Source organism: Trichosurus vulpecula, chromosome 8, assembly GCF_011100635.1.
Source record: "Trichosurus vulpecula isolate mTriVul1 chromosome 8, mTriVul1.pri, whole genome shotgun sequence".
In the NCBI taxonomy this organism is placed as follows: Eukaryota; Metazoa; Chordata; class Mammalia; order Diprotodontia; family Phalangeridae; genus Trichosurus; species Trichosurus vulpecula.
The window spans coordinates 231,946,873-231,968,817 of NC_050580.1; the positions used below are offsets into that span (position 1 = coordinate 231,946,873).

Sequence of the window (21,945 nt, forward strand, 5' to 3'; positions counted from 1 at the left end):
TGTTTGTTTACCATTTATTACAAAACAACCTACATAGACATCAATTTTCATAAAGTCTACAATAAGACATAGATCTTTCTTCTCCAAATTCAGAAGTAACACATGGTTTTCTATGGGTTTGCTGGTTCACAGGGCCATTTTGTTATCTTAGTAATTCTGAAGAGTCTTGGTCCCAGTGGGAGAGGAGGCCCCATTCTAACCTGTCAAATCCCTGGTACCAAAGTTCTCTTAGAGATGCTCTGTGATAGGATGACAGCTTTAGGATTTCCAGCTCTCACCTTTCCCCAACACAAATAAAATCAATTGATGAAACCAAAAACAAAGGTAGGGGTCAGGAAGGGGAAACCTAGCTGTGGCAGCAATTCAAAACATTAAAAGAATGGGGGTGGAAAAAGGGGCTGATGGCTAAGGAAAGAAAAGACACCAGGAAAGGTGGGGAGAGAACCCAGTCGAGGAAGGCTCAGCAATAGGTAAGTGATGCTGGCAAACATGAGGTGTACACAGGGCTTCATTTTCTCTTCTTGTGCCGGGACACTTGCTCTACCTCCAGGTACTGCAGCCCAAGCAGCATCCCAAAGACAGAGAAACCTTAAATACACAAGAAAAGGTCACCAATCAATTAAGTATTTGGCATGAACATGGTAACTGTCATACCCTTTGTCATTTCATTCCTCCCCTCCCACATTTAGGCCCAGCTTAGAGGGATATGAACCATTCTTCAGTGAGGGGGAGTAAGGCAGCTGCTTTATACTCACTCGCCACCATCAATGGGGCCAGGACTCCAACCGTTGGAGCAGCTGTCTCGAATACAAACACCTCAGTGAGAAAGTGCCCCAAAGCAAGGAAGAAGGTCCAGAGTGTGATGTGGTAGAGACTGCAGAGGAGCAGACATTAAGAGTGTGAAGTTACTGTTTTGTGGGGTGCAGAATATATAACTCAGCAGCAAAGAATCCAATGGCCACAACATATAAAAATATTCAATGGGAAAGGATGATTCTGGCAAGAGAAAGCATGTGCTTCCCTAGTTCTTAGGGGAGTTCTAGAAACAAGGTGAATTCTGCCTTAGCTTTTTGGAGGCACCATCTCCTCCTCAGGCACAGCCCAAAGTCAGTACAACCTAAGAACCACAATGAAGGTTTCCCTTTGCTAGTAAGTGGGATGTTCAGGCAGGGGTGACTTTCCATGTATCAGCAAGTGGATACAAATCCAGTGAAACAGAAGGCTAAGCCACTGTGACTTGCAGAAGAGGTACAGACATGCTGTGAGGGTTCACTTTGGGGAAATCATGATGAAGAAGGTCATTTGTGAGATAAGCTTTGAAGGATAGCTAGAATCTTCCCTGGTGAAGATGGGGCCATAATATGGCATTTGTATGAAGCTTTAAGTTTGGCAAACCACCACTGCCCTAAGGGGTCCAGCCTTTACATTCAGTTTCTCATGTAATCCCCAAAACAAATCCTGTAAGGTAAATTAAGAAACTGGGTCCAGGAGCTAAGTGACTTTCTCAGCATCACTCAGCTAGTCAGTATTTCAGGTCACTTCAAGTCCAACATTCCAACCACGGGCAGACGGATAATAGTTTGGGGATTAAAGAGGGCTGAGAAAAGAAGGGACTTTGGAGTTGTCCTATGGAAAAGATCACTTGTGATGGCAAAGAAAATGCTGTGGTGGAGAAGGGTTAATAAAACAAAAGAAATGGTGAAAGATTCTGTGTGTTCACTCTAAGTGCCAAGAAAAATCTGCCCTTACATATAATAGGAATATTTCATCTTGTATAGCATTTTTAAGATTCTGTTTTATTTTCAAAAATAGTTCCAAGAGTTATGTTTAAGTATTACCTAATTTTATAAATGAGAGACTGAGGCAGGCATGGTCAATCACTAGCTTAACAACTTGCATCTAGTTAGTGGGAGAGCTAGGACCGGAACGAACTTTAATGGAGTCCCAGGCTCTAGCCCCTGATCCAAGATGCCTTCAAAGCCATACATCAGTTATCTTTTGCTGACCTCTTCAAGGGTTACCTCTGGCCACAGCATAACCAGCTAGCAGATGACACACACATTTAGGAAACAAGCCCTCTCTCATCTTGACAAAGGGGTTGATTCTTTGACAGGAGTCACACTTAAGGATACAGAAATAAAATGGCACCATTTCAGGTTCAAAATACTACAATGACCCTGTGGAATCCATAATGAGAACAGCTTCCTTCCAAATCCCTCAAAGCCAGTAGCCTCTCTCAGTTTAGTTCACTTTGGTGTCCTAGCTGCTAGTTCCAGGAAGCGGGAGTGAAATTCTTAAGTGAGTATGGAAAAGCTGGACTCTTAAGAATCCTGGCTTTTCAAGGCCTCTCATCCACAGATGTAGCTCTAGAAAAAATGCCTGGGTTTTTGTTTCCGGAGGGAGTGCTACAGAGAAGAAAGCTTTGGGCGCCCTCCAGTGGTTCCAAATAGGGTATGTTAAAGAGTGTTCATAATATTATTAGTGTTCAAAAATTAAATACTGTTTTTCAAATTAAAATTTGGCCATCAGGCACTTTGAGGTTTGAAATATATTGATGGAACCCATAAATGCTAGTCCAGTGGGTTAGGGTAAGTGAGAGTTAGGGAAGTTTCAGAGAAAAATAAGCCTCTTTTCATACTGAAAGAAATGCCACACAATATAAATATTGACCTCTATGCATAGATCTGAGGCAGCTAGGTGGTGCAGTGGATACAGCACTGGGCCTGGGCTCAGGAAGATCTGAATTCAAATCTGGCCTTAGACCAGCTGCCCTGGACAAGTCACTTAATCCCTATTTCCCTCAGTTCCTCACCTGTAAAATGGGGACACACTGGAGAAGTCAGTGGCACACCACTCCAGTATCTTTGCCAAGAAAACCCCATGGACAAGTCTACGGGGTGACACAGATTCAGACACACGTGAATGACTGAACAACAACATGCATAGATCTAAAACCATTAATACTTTAGATGCTAAAATACTGCTGTCACTGAAATTCTTTCAAAGACTTCTCCTTAGCTCCCTAGCCCCATTCATATTATGTGAAATACTGCTTTTAAAATGCCGGTGTAAAGATTAAATTACTCTGATTTTGAACCAGTTTGAAGCCATGAAATTTTCTTCTGTAAAAATGGAGTTTGTTATAGAATGCTCACATACTAAAAAATACAAATCTCCTAGTATACAAACAAGTGAGGCATTAGATAGAAAAGTCAGGACCCCGAGATTTACTCCTGCTGACTCGCTGAATAATTTGGAGTACCCTAGCTTCTCTGGATTTAACAAGAGGATTGTGATACCTAGCTTCTTCTGCTTCCTAAGGGTAGAGTTAAACTTACATAAGAGATCTCTTCTAGGTACCTTTGGAGACAATGTTTAAAAAAATGGGCACCACTAGGATAGCAGCACCAATGGACCTTAAAGACACTATAAAACCACTTGAGGGTCTCAGGCCCTAAGGGGGAAGATGTGATTAACACCATTATCAATATAAACTGAATATAATTATGATTAAGCAACTGGCTGAGAATGAGGCTGTATGTTTTCCTGGTGTCTGAACGCCAAAAGAAGCTCCCCCTTCCTTTACTTACGTCTTGTTGTGGATATCGATGGCACAGAAGCAACGAATTACTGATGAGAGCAGAGTCCAGATGCCAAAGGTTCGGGCTTGGAGGCCATTCACTGTGTGGTAGAGAAATGGCAGAAAGAACCTCAGGAGAAGAATGTCAACAGGGAGTATTTCTACCAAGCTCCAGAAATCTGAACTCATGGGATATAGGGAGCTGGACTTTAAATTACTCTGGTTGGGCAGAGGAAAAGTTGTGTTGTATGTAACATGGGGATGGCAAAGGACTTCTCCTTTTGGGAAAATGTAGAAAATTGGTCAGGTGTCTTGAAAGTGAGAGTTGCCCAGCTATAACATTTTCCATTGGTGGGCAAACAGGGCACCTGTCATAAAACTTCAACCACAACAATTATTTATTAAGTATCTGTTAGGAGCTAATCATGCTATGTACTAGATAGTGTGGGAAAGAAAAAAAAATTAAATTACCCAGCCCCTCACACTCACACACACAAATAACTAATACACAAAGATATGGATGTATAAGAAAGGTCCAAATAAGTGTTATATAAAGGTCATGGTAGTAGAGGGCAAGCAGGGAGGGAATAGAAAGATTGTTACTGTTTAGGGTGTAGTCGAGGAAAATCAAAGAACACTTCATGAAAGAAATAGCAGTTGGGCAAGGTAAGATTTCAACTGGTAAATATGGCTGGGTGGTGGTAGAAGAGACATTTGAGGAATATAAAACAGCAAGAGCAAAGATACACAGGCAGGTCAACAGGATATACACAAGGGATATCCATTTTGGTTAAAGGGAAGTAGTATAAGAAGGATGACAAGGTAGGGCTCGTTACAGATCACAAGATGCTAAGCAGAGAAATGGCACAACAAAGTTGACATAAGAAGAACTAATCTGACAGCACTATAAAGGATGAATTAGAGGAAAGACAGCGGAAGTAGGAAGACTGGTTAAGAGACTATTGAAATAGTCCACAAAGAAAAAAAATCTTTGTATCAAATAACTGATAAGGTTTTAGAATCCAAGATAGAAATTTAACAGAAGTATTTAGGACCAAAAGCCAATCCCTAAGAGAAGTGATTGGAGCATATTAACAGACAATTCTCAAAAGAACAATTTCAAACTATTAACAATCATATCCAAGAAATCTCCAAATCACTAACAATTAGAGAAATGGAAACAGAAACACCCAAGGTTGTGCCTCACTCCCAGCAAATTGTCAGAGATGACAGGATATCGGAATAGTCGATGCTGGAGAGAGTATTTACTATGCCTACAGTAAATGGATTCTTGATCAAGCTGTGAATTCTGGAAAGCAATTTGGAATTATGCAGATAAATGACTAAAATGTTCATAAATTCTGACTGAGAGATTCCATGTCTAGGTATATATCTCAAAAAAGTCATTTTTTGGAAAGGCTGCATCCACATGCACTAGACTTTTTTTGATAGCAAATAACTAGAAACAAATCGTGTTGCATGAATTTAATGAACTATTTGTATGCTGTAAGAACTGATGAGTAAGTTGAATATAAAGAAACTTGGGAAAACTTACAAGAACTGATGCAAAGTGAAGTAAGTAGCCAGAAAAACAATATACATAATGATTACATCAATGTAAATAGAAGAAAAACTATTCATGAGGATGAATGGTAGGAAATTATAAAGAATATGTTTGACCCCAAAGAAGAATCTCTCCCAAGCTCATGGTTATGGAACACTGCATAGAATGTCAGATTTTTTAAAAAAAATATTGATTTGTTTTGCTAATTTCCCCCTTATTTCCTTTTATAAAAAATTATTTGTTATAAGGGCTGAGTCTTTATGAGGAGGGTGAGACATAGAGGAAAATCTAGTTGATGTAAAAAAAAAAGACATTAATAGAATCCACTAACAAAATAAATGTTCAAGGAAAGTGGTAACAAAAGCCTATACTAGTGGGTTAGGGATACACAGTTTTCCATGTGGGGTATGAGGAAGGGAAAAGCAAACAAACTGACTAGTTCAAGGTTTTGAATAGTCGAGATGAATACAGAGACGTTTATCACCAGAAGGTTTGGCACTGACACCAAAACCCGAGGTAATCTTAACTCTAATTACCCAGTTCAACTTTATGCAGTCCTCTACTTTCACATCCCTTTCCTTTTTGTCTCATTTTCACTTGTGCTCTTCCAAACACTAATATGGGTATTTTACCCACCCTTTACCAACAGAAAAAGCTCTGGTCCTACTCACAGCTGCTGAAAGATGCTGTAGGAAATTGCACAACTGTGCTGATTAGTTCCACTACAAATTTGTCATCTAATCTTTACTAGTCTCTCACAATCCTTGGGCTCTTCCCTGATTGACTCCCTCTCACTCTTTGCAGCACATATTCCAAACCATCTCTCATCTCCTAAAGTCACCTGTGCCACACCAAGCTCTACGTCACCTTTTGTGGGAGGCTTTTCCCGCTCCCCTTCTCTCTCCTCCTTCCTTTTCCAGCTGCTAGAACTTTCTCTTCTAAGATTACTTTCCACCTACTCTAGCTGGATCCGGTATGTACCTATTTATTGACATACCATCTCCAACAGTAGAACTGAAACTCCTTGCAGAAAGGGTTTTTATCTTTCTTTGTATACTCAGTGCTTGTAGATATAGATAGACATAGCACTTATTAAGCACTTACCATGAGCCAGGCATTATGATAAGTGCTAGGGATACAAATACAAGAAAACAAGATGGTCCCTGTGTGGGAAAGATATCAACAAGAGGGAAAAGCTATTAGTAAGAAGTCCAGAGGGTGAGCTGAATGAAGTGAGCATGGCTGGGGTTCCTCATAAACTTCCCAATCAGAAGAGTTTGCCCAAATGCCTTACCCAGCATAGTACACCTAGGAAATAATAGGTGATTAATATATGCCCCTCGACAGACTGACCGTCCCAGTTTAGAGATAATTTAGTTTCATACTTTATTGATAAAATCAAAGCCATTCATTGTGTGATCCCTCTTTTCCCCAATTTTATACCCAACCCTCTTCAACATCATCTTCTCCTCCTTTGCTCCAGGCCTAGAGAAAAATGGTGGTTCTCCTTGGCAAAGCCAACCCTTCTACCTGAGTCCTTGATCCCATCCCCCAACTGGGATGTTTGCTCTTTTGTTTACTGTCTCTCCTAATCTCAATCTCTCTTTAGTAACCACTCCTTCTTTCTTGCGTTCTATGGGGGATTCTGGGATTATTCCCAGATTTCTGTCTTTAAAAAAAACCTTTACTTGATCCACCTAAAATCTAAGCTAACAGCCTGTAGCTTTCCTTCCTTTTTTGCTTAAAGACCAAAATGAAAACTATATGACCAGGGATTACTAATGCAGATATAATCAAGATAAAATAGAACTACTCTCAGGCCTTCTGCTTATAGACTCCCTCTATTAACCCGATGATGAAGAGGGTTCAGAAGGAATATGCAGTCAATTCTCAACTTTCTTGGAGGTAACCATCTTAGAAAATAAGGATGAGGGGGGTGGAGCCAAGATGGTTGCTGGAAAGCAGGGACTTGTGTGAGCTCCCCACCGAGTCCCTCCAAAAACCTATAAAAAATGGCTCTGAACCAACTCTAGAACTGCAGAACCCACAAATTAGCAGAGGGAAGCAGGGCTCTAGCCCAGGACAGCCTGGATGGTCTCTGGTAAGGTCTATCCCACACGGAGCTGGGAGTGAAGCAGAGCAGAGCCCAGCGTGGGCGGCGCAGACCAACCAGACCAGGAGCCGGGCGGAGCTGTGCCCTAGCGTTCTGCATCAGTGAGCTGCAGCAGTTACCAGACTTCTCAACCTACAAACACCAAAGACAACAGAGAAGGTTAGTGGGAAAAGCTGCAGGAGTGGTAGGAGTTCTTGGGTTCGGCCAAAACCCCGGGGGCAAAGGAGGTGGGGCAGCTACAGAACTAGAGCTGCAGTTGCTTCTGGCCCCAGGCCCACCTGGTGGGAGGAATTAAGTGGTGGATCAGAGCAGGAGTGAAGAGCCTGCTGAAGATCTAAATCCAGTCCGGGTTGGGGGTTCTTGGGGGAGGAGGAGTGCTGGTGTGGCAGAGCTGGCGCATCCCCCCAAGCTTGGAACATAGTTCTCTTAACTCTACTTTGGAATCTTTCTTTGGTGACAAAGAAGACCAAAACATACAGCCAGAAGAAGTCAACAAAGTCAAAAAGCCTACATCAAAAGCCTCCAAGAAAAACATGAACTGGTCTCAGGCCATGGAAGAGCTCAAAAAGGATTTAGAAAAGCAAGTTAGAGAAGTAGAGGAAAAATTGGGAAGAGAAATGAGAAGGATGCGAGAAAACCATGAAAAACAAGTCAATGACTTGCTAAAGGAGACCCAAAAAAATACTGAAAAATATACTGAAGAAAACAACACCTTAAAAAATAGACTAACTCAAATGGCAAAAGAGCTCCAAAAAGCCAATGAGAAGAAGAATGCCTTGAAAGGCAGAATTAGCCAAATAGAAAAGGAGGTCCAAAAGACCATGGAAGAAAATACTACCTTAAAAATGAGATTGGAGCAAGTGGAAGCTAATGACTTTGTGAGAAATCAAGATATTATAAAACAGATCCAAAGGAATGAAAGAATGGAAGACAATGTGAAATATCTCATTGGAAAAACCACTGACCTGGAAAATAGATCCGGGAGAGAGAATTTAAAAATTATTGGACTACTTGAAAGCCATGATAAAAAAAAGAGCCTAGATATCATCTTTCAAGAAATTATCAAGGAGAACTGCCCTGATATTCTAGAGCCACAGGGCAAAATAGAAATTGAAAGAATCCACCGATCACCTCCTCAAATAGATCCCAAAAAGAAATCTCCTAGGAATATTGTCGCCAAATTCCAGAGCTCCCAGATCAAGGAGAAAATACTGCAAGCAGCCAGAAAGAAACAATTTGAGTATTGTGGAAACCCAATCAGAATAACCCAAGATCTGGCAGCCTCTACATTAAGAGATCGAAGGGCTTGGAATACAATATTCTGGAGGTCAATGGAGCTAGGATTAAAACCAAGAATCACCTACCCAGCAAAACTGAGTATCATGCTCCAAGGCAAAATATGGATTTTCAATAAAATAGAGGACTTTCAAGCTTTCTCAGTGAAAAGACCAGAGCTGAATAGAAAATTTGACTTTCAAACAGAAGAATCAAGAGAAACATGAAAAGGTAATCAAGAAAAAGAACAAGAAACAGAAATTGCAAGGGACTTACTAAAGTTGAACTGTTTTGTTTACATTCCTCCATGGAAAGATTATGTGTATGATTCATGAGACTTCAGTATTAGGGTAGCTGAAGGGAATATGCATATATATATACACATATATATGTTTATGTATATATATGTATATGTGAGTGTGTATGTATGTATATACGTATGTGTGTATATATATACATAGAGAGCGAGAGCGGGCATAGGGTGAGTTGAAGATGAAGGGAAGATATCTAAAAGAAATAAAATCAAATTAAGGGTTGAGAGAGGAATATATTGAGAGAGGGAGATAGGGAGAGATAGAATGGGGTAAATTATCTCACATAAAAGTGGCAAGAAAAAACAGTTCTGTAGGAAGAGAAGTGAAGGCAGGTGAGGGGGAATGAGTGAACCTTGCTCTCATCAGATCTGACCTGAGGAGGGAATACCATATATACTCAATTGGGTATCTTACCCCACAGGAAAAAAGGAGGAAGAAGATTACATAAAAGGGGGGATGATAGAAGGGAGGGCAGATGGAGGTGGAGGTAATCAAAAACAAACACTTTCGAAAGGGGATAGGGTCAAGGGAGAAAATTCAATAAAGGGGGATAGGTTAGTGAGTCTTTCACAACATGAGTATTGTGGAAGGGTTATACATAATGATACACATGTGGCCTATGTTGAATTGCTTGACTTCTTAGGGAGGGTGGGTGGGAAGGGAAAAGGGAAGAGAATTTTTTAAAGTTTTAAAAACAGATGCTCAAAAACAACAACAACAAAAAAAGTTTTTGCATGCAACTAGAAAATAAGATACACAGGCAATGGGGCGTAGAAATTTATCTTGCCCTACAAGAAAGGAAGGGAAAAGGAGATGGGAGGGCAGTGGGGTGACAGAAGGGAGGGCTGACTGTGGAACAGGGCAACCAGAATATATGCCATCTTGGAGTGGGGGGAAGGGTAGAAATGGGGAGAGAATTTGTAATTCAAACACTTGGGAAAATCATTGCTGAAAACTAAAAATTTTAAATAAAAAAAAACTGATAAAAAAAGAAAATAAGGATGAAAGTAAAAAAACTCGAATGCTGATACACTGAACCTATGGGAAATAGGGGGTTAGGTTCCCATGAACACCTCAAACTGTAATCTTTGCTAGAGATTGCCTAAAAAAAACTTTTTTGCACAAAATTCTTTGTAACATTAATTCTAATAATATGTACTTTTACTAACATAGTAACCATGAAATAACCCATAAAACAAAATAAAATTGGTAACATATTGAGAAAACCAAGTATTGATTTTGTATTTTCTATTTGATTCCACTCTGTAGTTGATTCTATTTTGCAACTCTATTCTGTATTTTATATAACAACCCAAGGCCTTTTTTTCTGTCTCTAAGTAAAAAAGCTCATGAGTTCAAAAGTTCAGTCTTCTCTCAATTTAAATGTAAAAGTTTAGTTTTCACTATTGATCACTTTTAGTTAAAGAAAAACTGAGCTAAGTTTGGAGGTTCAATGTTCTAATAAAACTAATTCAAAGGGAATTATTATCTCAACACTGCCTGCAAATCACTTTATGCTAAGGAAACTTATTATTCTTCATAACTTCAGCTCCTGAAAGAATCCACATCTATTTGTACCCTTAAGGGCCTACAGGCCCATTTGGTTCCATCTTTGCCCATCCTTGCCCAATTAAAAAGGGGTCTTATCTCACTCCCAGGAGCCAGTGAGTCTGCTATCCCTGGTCCATTATCAATAGCCTCAGACTGCGGATGGGTCCCCTAAAATCAATCAGGTATTCCTCTAAAAAAGAGAGGAATGGTTACTGGCCCCATGTGAGGGTTAGCCCACTTTTCTTAAGGTAAACGATCATGTTGTCCTCACCCCCATGATGCTGCCAACCATATATCCAATTGTATTATTTCGTCACCTCCCCTGTTCTGATCTTTGTTCTATGTTTATACAGAGATGCTGTGCCTCCTCCTCGGGGTCTTTTGACCTAACTGAGGTAGCTTTTTGACACACTTTATTAACAAGTCCATGCCCTGTTATCTTGCTTGGAGAAAACATGTCTGTTTATTTTTGTTGAATTTTATTCATCACAATGCAAAAAAATTTCCCCCACCGGCAGTTCCCTATAATTCTGTGACCTTTTTTTTTTCTTTGCTAAGATCTTAATAATTAAAAAAGCCATTTCAGACAATATTTACTTTTCATAACACATGAAATCTACAATATCATAAATTTTGTGGTTGTTGTTGTTCACTCCTTTTTCAGTCATGCCCAACTCTTCGTGACCCCATTTGGAGTTTTCTTGGCAAAGATACTGGAGTGCTTTGTCTTCTCCAACTCATACTGTACAGCAAATAAAATTCTCAAAAATAAAACATCTTTTAACCTGAATTTTATTTTTCACTGTGTCAAATAACAGTGTGAGGATATTATACCGTCTTTCCACCTTGGCTGTCCTCTGAAAATCAAGGGAGAAGTTTTGGAGACTTTAGTTTCTGCTACTGGAGGACACCAAGACCCAAACTGGTGAGGTCTTGACATCACCTCCTTCATAGCTGGTGGATGGTACTGGAGATCACGAAAGATGCACCAGCTTGAGAGAACCCATAGCATCTGCTTTGTGTGCTGATTGAGTCTTAAGGGTCTCAGAGCATGGGGGCACAGCAGAAGTGAGTTGACATTTAACCTTAAGGTTGCTATTGATGTTATTGCTTTGTGTTTGTAGCCAGCTGGTCGGTTATGCCAACAGCTACACACCCAGGGCCTAGAGCCCAAAGAACTTGTGCTATGCTTTGGGGGCATAATTGCAACACAACACCCTGAGTTTTAAAGGCAAACAATGAGAACATGCAATGAATGTACAAAGAGCTCTTCACAAAGGTAGGATAAATAGGACCTGCGAAGCACCTAGTAGGATACCAGCTGCTTCACAAAGTTGCTCATGTCAAGTCCCTCATTTTTTCTCTACTGTGCATAGCTTGCCAATGCAATCCTGCGCCAAAGTTAAACATGAGAATGTTGAGGACTGACTGTATGTATCAAATCCCTGTATTACAGTTCATTCTTGTTTTAATTCCTTTTGATTATACATTCATGTTTACCTTTTTATGTTTCTCTCAACTCCTGTGTTGTTTTTTTTTTCAAAGTTTCTACTCAACTCTTTTCATCAGGAAGCTTAGAAATCCTCTTTCATTTAGAGTCCATTTTTCCCCCTGAGGGTTACATTCAGTTTTATTAGGTGAAGTTATTTCTGATTGTATCTTTTGTCTTCTGGAATATAGTATTCTAAGGCCTCTGCTCCTTTTTATGGTGGCTGCTAAGTCTTGTGCGATCCTGACTGTGTTTCTTTGATATATGAACTCTTTCTTTTTGGTTGCTTGTAGTATTTTTTTCTTTGAACAGGGAATTTTGAATTTTAGCTATGACATTCCTGGAAGTTTTCATTTTGGGTAATTGTTGGATTCTTTCTATTTCTACTTTATCATCTGGCTCTTTTATTTTTTACATTTGATTTTTATTTTATTTTTTTCTCAATTACATGTAAACAAAAAAATTTTAACATTTAAAAAAAATTGAGTTCCATATTCTCTCAATCCCTCCTTTCTTCCTCCCCTCCTTGAGAAGTCAAAGAATTTGATATACTTTACACATACATAGTCATGCAAAAAGTTTCCATTTTAGCCATGTTGCAAAAAAAAAAAAATGCAGATCAAACCACCGCTCCTGCCCCCCCACCAGAATAATTTTTAAAAAGTGTGCTTCATTCTGCACTCAGACTCCACCAGTTACTCTACTCTGGAAGCAGACAGCATTTTTTTCATCATAAATCCTTTGGAGTTGTCTTGGGTCATTGCATTGCTGAGAAAAGCTAAGTCATTCACAGTTGATCACTGTGCAATATTGCTGTTACTGGGTGCAATGTTTTCCTGGTTCTGCTCATTTTATTTTGCATTGGTTCATGTAAGCCTTTGCAGGTTTGTCAGAAAGCATCCTGGTCATCATTTGTTATAGCATAATAGCATTCCGCCACAATTATATGCCATAACTTGTTTAACCATTCCTTGACTGATGGCCATCCCCTCAATTTCCAATTCTTTGCTATCACAAAAAGAGCTGCTATAAATATTTTTGTACATATACACCCTTATCCTTTTCCTTGGGGAACAGACCCAGTACTGGTATTTTGCTAAGTCATAGAGTATATACAGTTTTATAGCCCTTTGGGCATGGTTTCAAATTACTCTCCAAAATGGTTGGTCAGTTCACAACTCCACCAACAATGCATTAGTGTCCCTATTTTTCCACATCCTTGCCAATGTTTGTCATTGTCAGAAAAAAGGTAATTTTTTTCTAGATAGCATAAATACTACTAGTATATGCCACTAATTCTAATCAGACTATGCATCAGCTGACACTTGTAGGGGATTGTCTAGAGTATTCCTAAGGATAGCAAATTAATGTAATCTAGTTGGGAGATGACAGATAATTTGTTTAGCAATCCCACAATGTCTATTTCAGTTGAATTCCCCTTCTTTCTCATTAATGTTAAGAGCTAACAGGGATCACCTTTCCATCTTTGGTCAGTCTGAGGCTTCTTGTGGTTTATTGCCTGTGGCAACAGCTAAGAGGGTCCTTTTTCTCTCTCAGACTTGTGGTCCAGTTAATTATTATTTCTAATAATAAGAGCTAGCATTTATTAAGCACTTTAAGGTTGGCAAAGCACTTTACAAATATTATTTCATTTGATGTTCACAATAACACTGTGACATAAATGCTCTGATGTTCCCTATTTTACACATGAGGAGACTGAGGTAGACAGTGGTCAGCTGACTTGCCCAGGGTCACGAAGCTAGCATGTGCCTGGACTCCAATTCCAGTGTCCCATCCACTTTGCCTCCTAATTATTTAATGTTAAGAGCTGATGGGGACAACTTATCCATCTGTGGGCGACCTATAGATGTTTATAGTTTTGTTGAAGATGTATTGTCCCTGGCAACTGTTAGAGGTTCATTCTCTTTTCTATTATAGATACCTAAGGCTAGGTCTCTTCTAGCTTCTCTGTATTGCTCTCAAATGGGATAAGAAAAACTGGTTTGGCCTAATATGGGAAAATGGGCAAATGATCTGTCCAGGAAATTATATGACTGGAGCAATGGTTAAGGTCTTCTAAAGCCTGAAAAACTTGGTGGAAATGACCTGGTAATTGAGGGATAGTAAATACACATTTGGGATTATAACCTCTTTTGGTAAAAAATTTTTTTCTAAAAGGCCAATCCCACTCATTCCTCCAGGTACTTTTCTCCTAGGTATTTTGTAGTGGTTTTGTTTAAAGTCAGGCATAGCCTATACCAGGTCATTCTCCTCCCAGATGTTGCAGACAATAGGATGGAATTTCTATCTAGGTTAGCCATAAATGTGACACAGAACTGTCAGCTGCTAGGAGATTTTTGCTGAAGCCAAAGCCATCTTAATACCCTATGCTGGCTCTATGTAGTACATATCACATCAGAGAAATAAGAAATCTTACAGCATTCATAGCAGAGAGGCTCTGGAAAAAGGAATGACTATCTCTAACTTCCCCCAGAGGAAACTGACTCTTCTACGGGATCCAGTCAAGGGAAGGGAGTTTGAATTTTTTTCCTCTGGGGGAAAAGCCCCTGACTTTGCTGTGACCATAGGTAAGTCATTCTCCATCTGCATAGTAAAGAAAACCCAATGAGTCACTGTTTTTTTATTTCATAAAAAGTTATGATTATAAGAAAGGCTACTAAAATGATATAAGAAATGAGAGCAACATTTCACTGGGATCTCACAGGGGAAAGAGGTGCATTTGTTGTTGTTGGTGAGTCATTTCAGTCGTATCTGACTTCTCATGACTCCATTTGGGATTTTCTTGGCAGAGATACTAGAATGTTTGCCATTTCCTTTTCCAGCTCATTTTACAGAAGAGGAAACTGAGGGAAATAGGATAAAGTGACTTACCCAGGGTGACACTGCTAGTAAGTGTCTGAACTGAAGATGATTAGTCTTCCTGACTTCAGGTCAGGCACTATAAGTACTGTGTCACCTAACTGCTTAAAGAGGCGGCAATCTGCTGCTATAGTCACATGTGGTGTTATTTTGCTTTCTATCCAGGGTTCTCTGTGGATAACGAGATCTCATTGCCACACATAGTCACAGCCAACGTGTAGATTTGTTTTGTTTGTCTATGTTTACTGATTACAAGGGAGGTTCTTTGTTTTTTAATCTTTTGGAAGGTGAATATTAGGTGAGGCTATAATGATAATGAAGTAGAAAAAAAAGAACAAAAGAATCACTAAAGCACTTAAAAAGCATACAGAAGAGACGGAAGTTCAGAGGGTAAGACAGACAAGCAGGAAACCTTAGGACACAATGTACTATATATTATATATTTAAAAAAACCCAAGTTTTACACCATGAAGGTTTCATGTATAATTTTCTTTTCTTTTTTTACCAGGTAAATGTTCATATTTACTGGTCAAGTTCAAAATGGCCAAAGAAATTTAAAACTATTTAAAAAACCCCAAACTTATTGAGCACTGGACCATCATCATCCCCCACTCTTGGATAGAATATGATCTCCATGACACTCACCAAGGTCTGGCTTGCCAGTGTACAGCTTTTCATAGAGGAAGGTGTGGTCTCGGAAGCTCTGCAGTGTGTTCCCCATGGCTATAATGGATACTATAACCAACCAGCTGCGTAGCACATTCAAGAAGCGGCTCATTTCTCACTTCAGCACTGGGGGGGCTTCTCTGTCAGGAGCTATACTAGGGAAAAAGATTAGGGTGTCAAGATAACGAGACAACACGGAATCTGTTATTGGGGAATGAATTCAGCTCTAGCCAGTTAGTCACTTTGTTGCTTCTTACCTGTAAGAGGGTTTCTCTTCAAATGTTTTGTATTTGGGAGTTTTAGTAGTCTACAAATGCTGTTGAGAACCTTTAGAAGTCTTTCATTTCCCACCTTTGGGTATCCAGCATCGAAAAAAAATCCACAGGGTGTTAAGTAGGGCTTGTACCTTGACTCCCGGTTATTCTATGGATGTCTACATAGGAGCTGCTAATTTTTCTACTTTCCCTTGAGAACCATACATGGAAGTGGCTAGACAGAACCTGTTAATACTTCTTAGCAACAATACAACAGATAACACCAAGAAATTTATCACAGAATGGAAGGCTTATGCCTGCCAATTGTAAAGTTGGGTTATCATGCTGCAGTTCAAGATATGGAGCCTAAACCAAGCCTGCTATAAATGAAAAAGAGGCAAGTTGGGAGTTCTATCACTCAGCTGCTTCTGTCTTTTGAGGATGACTACAGCCCTAAGCTGGTCCTGAAGGGATAGTTACCTTCAGCTTTCTCCACACTGAAGAGACCAGAGATTAGCTGGCCAGTGGAAATGGAAGAAGGGAAAGGCTTTTGTTCTCCCCTGGATCCTGATATGAATCCCGAGAGAATCATTGAGTCATAGATCCCTATAGTTCACTGACTCTAACCTCTCACTCCATGCAGATATCTCTGTAACAACCCTGAGAAGCAGATGGTGACATACCAGAGAAAAGGGCTTTGGGATCATCAATCTAGAGCTGAAAGGGATCTTAAAGGTCATCTTCTCTAACCTCTTCCTTTCACCCAATGAGCAGACAGGCAGAGCAGAGGTTCAGTGACTTGCCCAAAGTCATGCAAGTAGTGAGAGACAGAGCTGAGGCTAGAACTCATGTCCTCTGATGCTAAATCATTCTTTTCACTGCAAACCTCATGTCTCTGCTAAGCACTACCCAGCAGCTTCTGTGATCAGAGGTGTCTATGACAGAACTAATTTTAGGGCATGGAGGATGGATAGGTTCACTTAATAGTAGGGACAATCTTTTCATTTTTAGAGAAGTAAAGCTTTCGAACTGTATTCATACATTCCAGATTAATGCTGTCCTCCCCAGGATTCTCTTACATGTTTATCTGTGCTCACCCACAGAGGATCTTTTATCTTTATGGCTGTTCTCACAAAACCAGCAGTCTCCTTGGCGTTTATCCTAAAAACTAGGGCTCAGTTATTTCTTAAGTCCCTATTGACATGGACTAAGCAATGTCCAAAGGTACATACTACTGGTAGTTTTAAAACAAGGAAAAAGGGAGATGAGCAAAGGGTGCATAGCATATCTTGTGGAAACTGGCCTCACTGCAGTCATGCCAGCATGCCAATCATCAAGGATAATACTTTACTTTTAGACACACACACACACACACACACACATACCCCATATGCGTTAATTTTTTATTTTTCTAATTACTTTCACATTTATTACCTCATTTGGTCTTCATAATAATTGAGGTACACAAAACAGCTATTATCCCCATTTTACAGATGTGGAAATGGAGGATCAGAGAAATTAACTGACTTGCCTAAAGTCACCCAGCTTGTGAGTGGAATTCATTCTGTCTGGAACTCAAGACTCAAGTCTTCTGATCTTTAATCTGGTGCTTTCCCCACCGTATTCTGCAGCTTCTCTGTAGACAGGTAGACTACTACAGGTATTCGTGGGCCCAGGGCTTTCTTCTGTATGAAGCTGTTCTAACTCTATTTCCTTTTGGCTTCAACTGCCTTCCTATATTCTTATTCCGAGCTGATTTTTAATCCTTTGTGTTCTAAGTGGGTAAAAGTTCCCCATAACCTTAATCAGAGACTCTTGCTTTACTGGTTACAGAAGAGTCCTCTATCAAATTTTTTTGTTTTGTTGTTGATGATGCTTATACCTACCTAGTCTACTGCTTCTAGTGAAGTCTTTTAGTAAATACCCCCATTACTGTTGAATACTGTTAGGGGAAGTCACAAAACCAAGCCATGTTGAGTCCACTAAAAATTCATGTTATATAATCTCAATTGGGGCCTCGTTGCTGAATGGCAATCCTGTTAGCTTTTTGTGGATTGATTATTACACTCATTGCAGTTGACATTCCAAAACTTATCTTTTCTCCCTAAGCTTTCAACATTACCCCTACAATCCCTGCTGAGCAGATGAACTCACTTTGTTGAAAAAAAAAATTGAGTGAAGGCCCCCATGAAGTCCTTTTCCTTCCCTAGTCTATACTTCAAAAACCTTCTAAAACTTCACATATCTTTTGCTCCAGTCAGGATGAGGTGACTCTTCTACTTGTGCCCTTGATCCCATCCATCTGGGAAGATAACTTCAACTATTCCCCCATCAATCTCATATTTAATTTCTCCCCATTTATTACCTCTTTCCCTGTGGCCTACAAATATAGTCAGGTCTCCTTCATTCTTAAAAAAACTTGTACTTGATTCTCCTGTCACCTCAATAGTTTATATATTTATAAATTCCTAGTGAGAGAATACTGTTTCCACTTCTTCATTGTCCATTCAATTCTTAGTACCTTGAAATCTGACTCCCATACAAACCACTCTACTGAAACTACAGTGGATTTTTTTTTTTCCTACCAGACCTTCCTACCTTTCCTTCCTTGGCTTTCATGATGCTACTCTTCCCTAGCTCTCCTTCCATCTGTCTGACTGCTACTTCCCAGTCTCCTTTGCTGGATCACTATCCATTTCCTATCCCTTAGTGTGAGTATACCCCAAGGCTCCATCCTGAACATTCTTTTCCTCTATCTTAATGGCCTTTACCTACTACCAGAGTACCTATCTAGACAGGTGACTCATACATACATCTCCAGTCCTAATGTGTCTCCTAGACTATATTTTTATCTCCTAGATGCCCACTAATATCTCAAACTCAGCATGTCCCAAACAGAATTAATTTTTCCACATACCCTTCTCCCCTAACTCTCTACTCCTGTAAACTTGCCTATTTCTGTTGAGGATACCACCATCCTTCCAGTCATCAAAGTTTGTAATTCCGCAGTCATTTAATATATAGGTTTTTTTTATTATTTCCTTAAATATTTCCAAATTACATGTTAAAAATTAACATTAATTTATTAAAAATTTGAGTTCCTAATTCTCTCAGTCCTTCTTGCCCTCCCCCAGTCCTTGAAAAGGCAAGAAATGTGATATCAACTATACATGTTTCACAGTCATTTTTGACCCTGCCTTCTTACTCACCCCATCATATCTGACCAGTTGCCAAGACCTCAATTCAACCTGCACCACTTCCCCTTCTCTTTGCTGTCATAACATTTCAGAATTTCATCTCTTTCATAGTTTACTGCAAAGGCCTCTTAACTGACCTCCTCACCTCTAGTTTCTTCTTTCTCCAGCATGACTTTCATATAGTTGCCAAAATAATCTTACCAAGATAAAGATGTGACCATGATATTCCTATGCTCAAAAACCTTCCACAACTCTCTGCTGCCTTTAGGATAAAACAGATGCCTTAGGCTGGCATCGAAGGTCCTCTAAGATGTGGTTCAAATCTACTTTGTCATCTTTATTTTATATTTCTTCTATTTAATCAGTTTATGCTCCAGCCAACCAGACTAGTTGAATTTAGGAAGAGTTAGTCATTTCCCATCTCTATGCATGCACACAAATTATCTGCCATGCCTCAAAAGCATTCTCCTTTCATTTCCACTTTTCTAAATTTTTTTTTCTTCAAGATTCAGCAGTTACTACCAATTCTATGAAGTATTTCCTGATCCCAACTGCATCTATGACTACTCTCTCCCTCCTCCAATTTTTCAAGAGAACTGTCTGATGTTTCTTTTCCCCCTTCACTTCTTACCTTGCACTATACTCGTCTGTATACATGTTGTATTATTCCCCTAGTAGAATGTAAGCTCCTTGAGGGTAGGGACTATTTGTTATTTTCTTTGTATTCCCAGCATCTAGCACATTAAACAATGTAGACATTTGATAAATGCTTGCTGAATTGCATTAAGTTCTACAAGTCAGGAGAACATTCCAGAAGTCTTAAATATAGGGCATTATCTCAGGAGTTATAATAGTTTTTAGAATTGAAGGGACCTCAGAGATCAAGTAATCCAGTAGTTACTAAAAGGTATGCTATGAAATCCCTGCTCCCCATTCCTAGCTGCAGTTTTTGCTTCTTGCTTTTTCCAAGCATGGTATGGGGAAGATCACCATACCAGCTCTAATCCTGGGAGGTACAAAGCTGCCATCTCCACAGTGACTCCTGGGGAATTAAAGAGGAGGATGAAGGGGGAAGGGAAAAAGAGGCAGAAGAACCCAAAAGTCCATTGCTCTGGAGACACCGCTGTTCAGGAACTCTTCTTTTGTTGCAAATTTAAGATGTCCTGAGATTCCTTATGGCAAATAATAATACTGTGATATGATCAAAAAGAGTTTGAGAACCACTAATTTAATACTAAACACACATTTTATAGATGTGGGAGTTGAGACCAGGGAAGTTAGGGGCTGTCTCTAATGTCAGGCATTGGTTTGATAGCTAGAGAGGGAATCATAAGGCTGGAAGAGACCTTTCTCATCAATAATTTAAGATTCCTTTATTTCATGGGTGTGGGCACTCTCTCCAATGAATGAAAATGATATCCCTTCTTAAACCTAGGAGACAGTTCTTGAGAGATGCTGTGGCTGAAAAATCCATCATCCTGTGGTCAACTTGGTAGTTAGTGTCTTTAGCTAAGCTGGTCCTTAGATGAAAGATACATAATGTCTATCACCTATCACCTTGAAGCTTTTCTAGCTTGGTAGGACCTGTCAGAGGACGCAATCTGTTGGCATAGACTTCAAGAACACAAGATGTCCTTCACATCACAATGAGGCATCAGAAGAAAACTGAAGTGGAATGACCCTGTTTGGTAATATTTTAATGACGTTTCTCTACCTGTGAAATAGACATCGACACTCAAGTTGAAGAATCTAAGGTTAAATCTTATAAAACTATACTTTTAAAAAAACAGCCACCAAGATTCAATTGAGTGGGTCCTGGGTAACAATTTAAATCAAATCAACTTGATTTAACTAAAATGAACCCATGAAAAACTCTAATATGATACTTGGAGGTGGAGTTGGAGTCTCAGAATGGAAGCCTTTAGTTACCCTAGGTGATAATAGAATGTAAAATCTGCAAAAGCCCATGCAGTTACCCAAAATAACATGACGAAGGAAAAGGATAGAGGATATGGATCTCAAGTACTACTTTCTATCTGAAGGCTATCCTGTTCCCCTCCAATTGCTAGTACCTTTTTTCCTATGTATACATGTATATACATACATGCTGTCTCACTGAGAGCAGGGAGTACTTCCATTGTGTCTATATCCTCAGTGCCTAGCACAGAGTAGGTGCTTTGGGTAGAGCTAGGTGGCTTCTCAAGTCTTTTCCTGTTCTAAACCTATGATCCTATGATAGTCCTTCAGGGCATGTTTGGAGCACTCCACTCTATCAGAAGTTAGACTGCAAAGGAAGATCCTGCTAGCTGAAAAACAATTTAGAAAGCTGGGGGCGGGGGGCCGGGGAACGGAACCCAATAAAGCAAAGAGCCAGGTGAAGGAGGGGGGAAGGACGAGAGGAGTGAAGTGTGTGTGGGGGAGCGTGAGGAGCGAGGTGGGGAGCGAAAGGAACCAGGTGAAGGAGAGGAAAAAGACCCACGGGGGGGGGGGGCGGGAGGAGGTGAAGAAAAACCACAGGGTGGTGAGGGTGGGAGTAGAAAACCAGACATCTCTCTGTTCTGCTTTCCCACTGCCAACTCTTCTCCATCCTTAGACCAAAAAGCCTCCTGGAGGGCGCCACATCTTTTCCCAGACGCTGCTCTGACCCCTTCTTCAACTCCCCTCTTCCCACCCCCAATCTCCCTAATCCTTCCCTCCCTCATCTCTCATCCTCTCCTTGGCCCTTCCCCTTGACCTCTCGCAGCCTCATTCCTACCTCTTCTCCTTCATTAGCACCTCAGACAGATTTCTCCCCCACCTCCGGACGTCTCCTACCTCCCCGGCCCCGCGCGCCGCATACCTGGCAAACCGAGGCTGGAGCACCAGCGCAACCCTCAATTTCACTTCAATACCCGTGTGTACACCTGAGACCCTTTTGTGGACCCGCCCACCTCTCGAATCAGTTTTGGATTGGTTCACTTTGTATCAACCCTCAGTTTGATTGGTTAAAAATGACATTCCTCCGCGCAGGAGATGGGGAGTGAACGCCTGGAAGGCCAATCAACTGTGAGCTTTGTCTAAAC

General features: G+C 40.2%; 1 protein-coding gene across 4 annotated transcripts; it reads right to left on the reverse strand.

Moving 5' to 3' along the window:
- ERG28 (ergosterol biosynthesis 28 homolog) lies at positions 1 to 21,823 on the reverse strand. Of its 4 annotated transcripts, none has more exons than XM_036769589.1 (5): positions 21,723 to 21,823; positions 15,412 to 15,582; positions 3,591 to 3,681; positions 756 to 874; positions 1 to 588 (listed from the first exon to the last, which is right to left on the reverse strand). In XM_036769589.1, exons 2-5 carry the CDS (start codon positions 15,542 to 15,544, stop codon positions 509 to 511), a joined length of 423 nt encoding a protein of 140 aa, XP_036625484.1. In that variant the 5' UTR covers positions 15,545 to 15,582; positions 21,723 to 21,823; the 3' UTR covers positions 1 to 508. The 4 variants fall into 4 exon arrangements, with proteins under 4 accessions (XP_036625484.1, XP_036625483.1, XP_036625481.1 ...); XM_036769588.1 differs by having other exon boundaries at positions 15,412 to 15,587; positions 21,723 to 21,818; XM_036769586.1 differs by having other exon boundaries at positions 15,412 to 15,587; positions 21,639 to 21,725.
- Between the last annotated feature and the right edge of the window lie 122 nt (positions 21,824 to 21,945).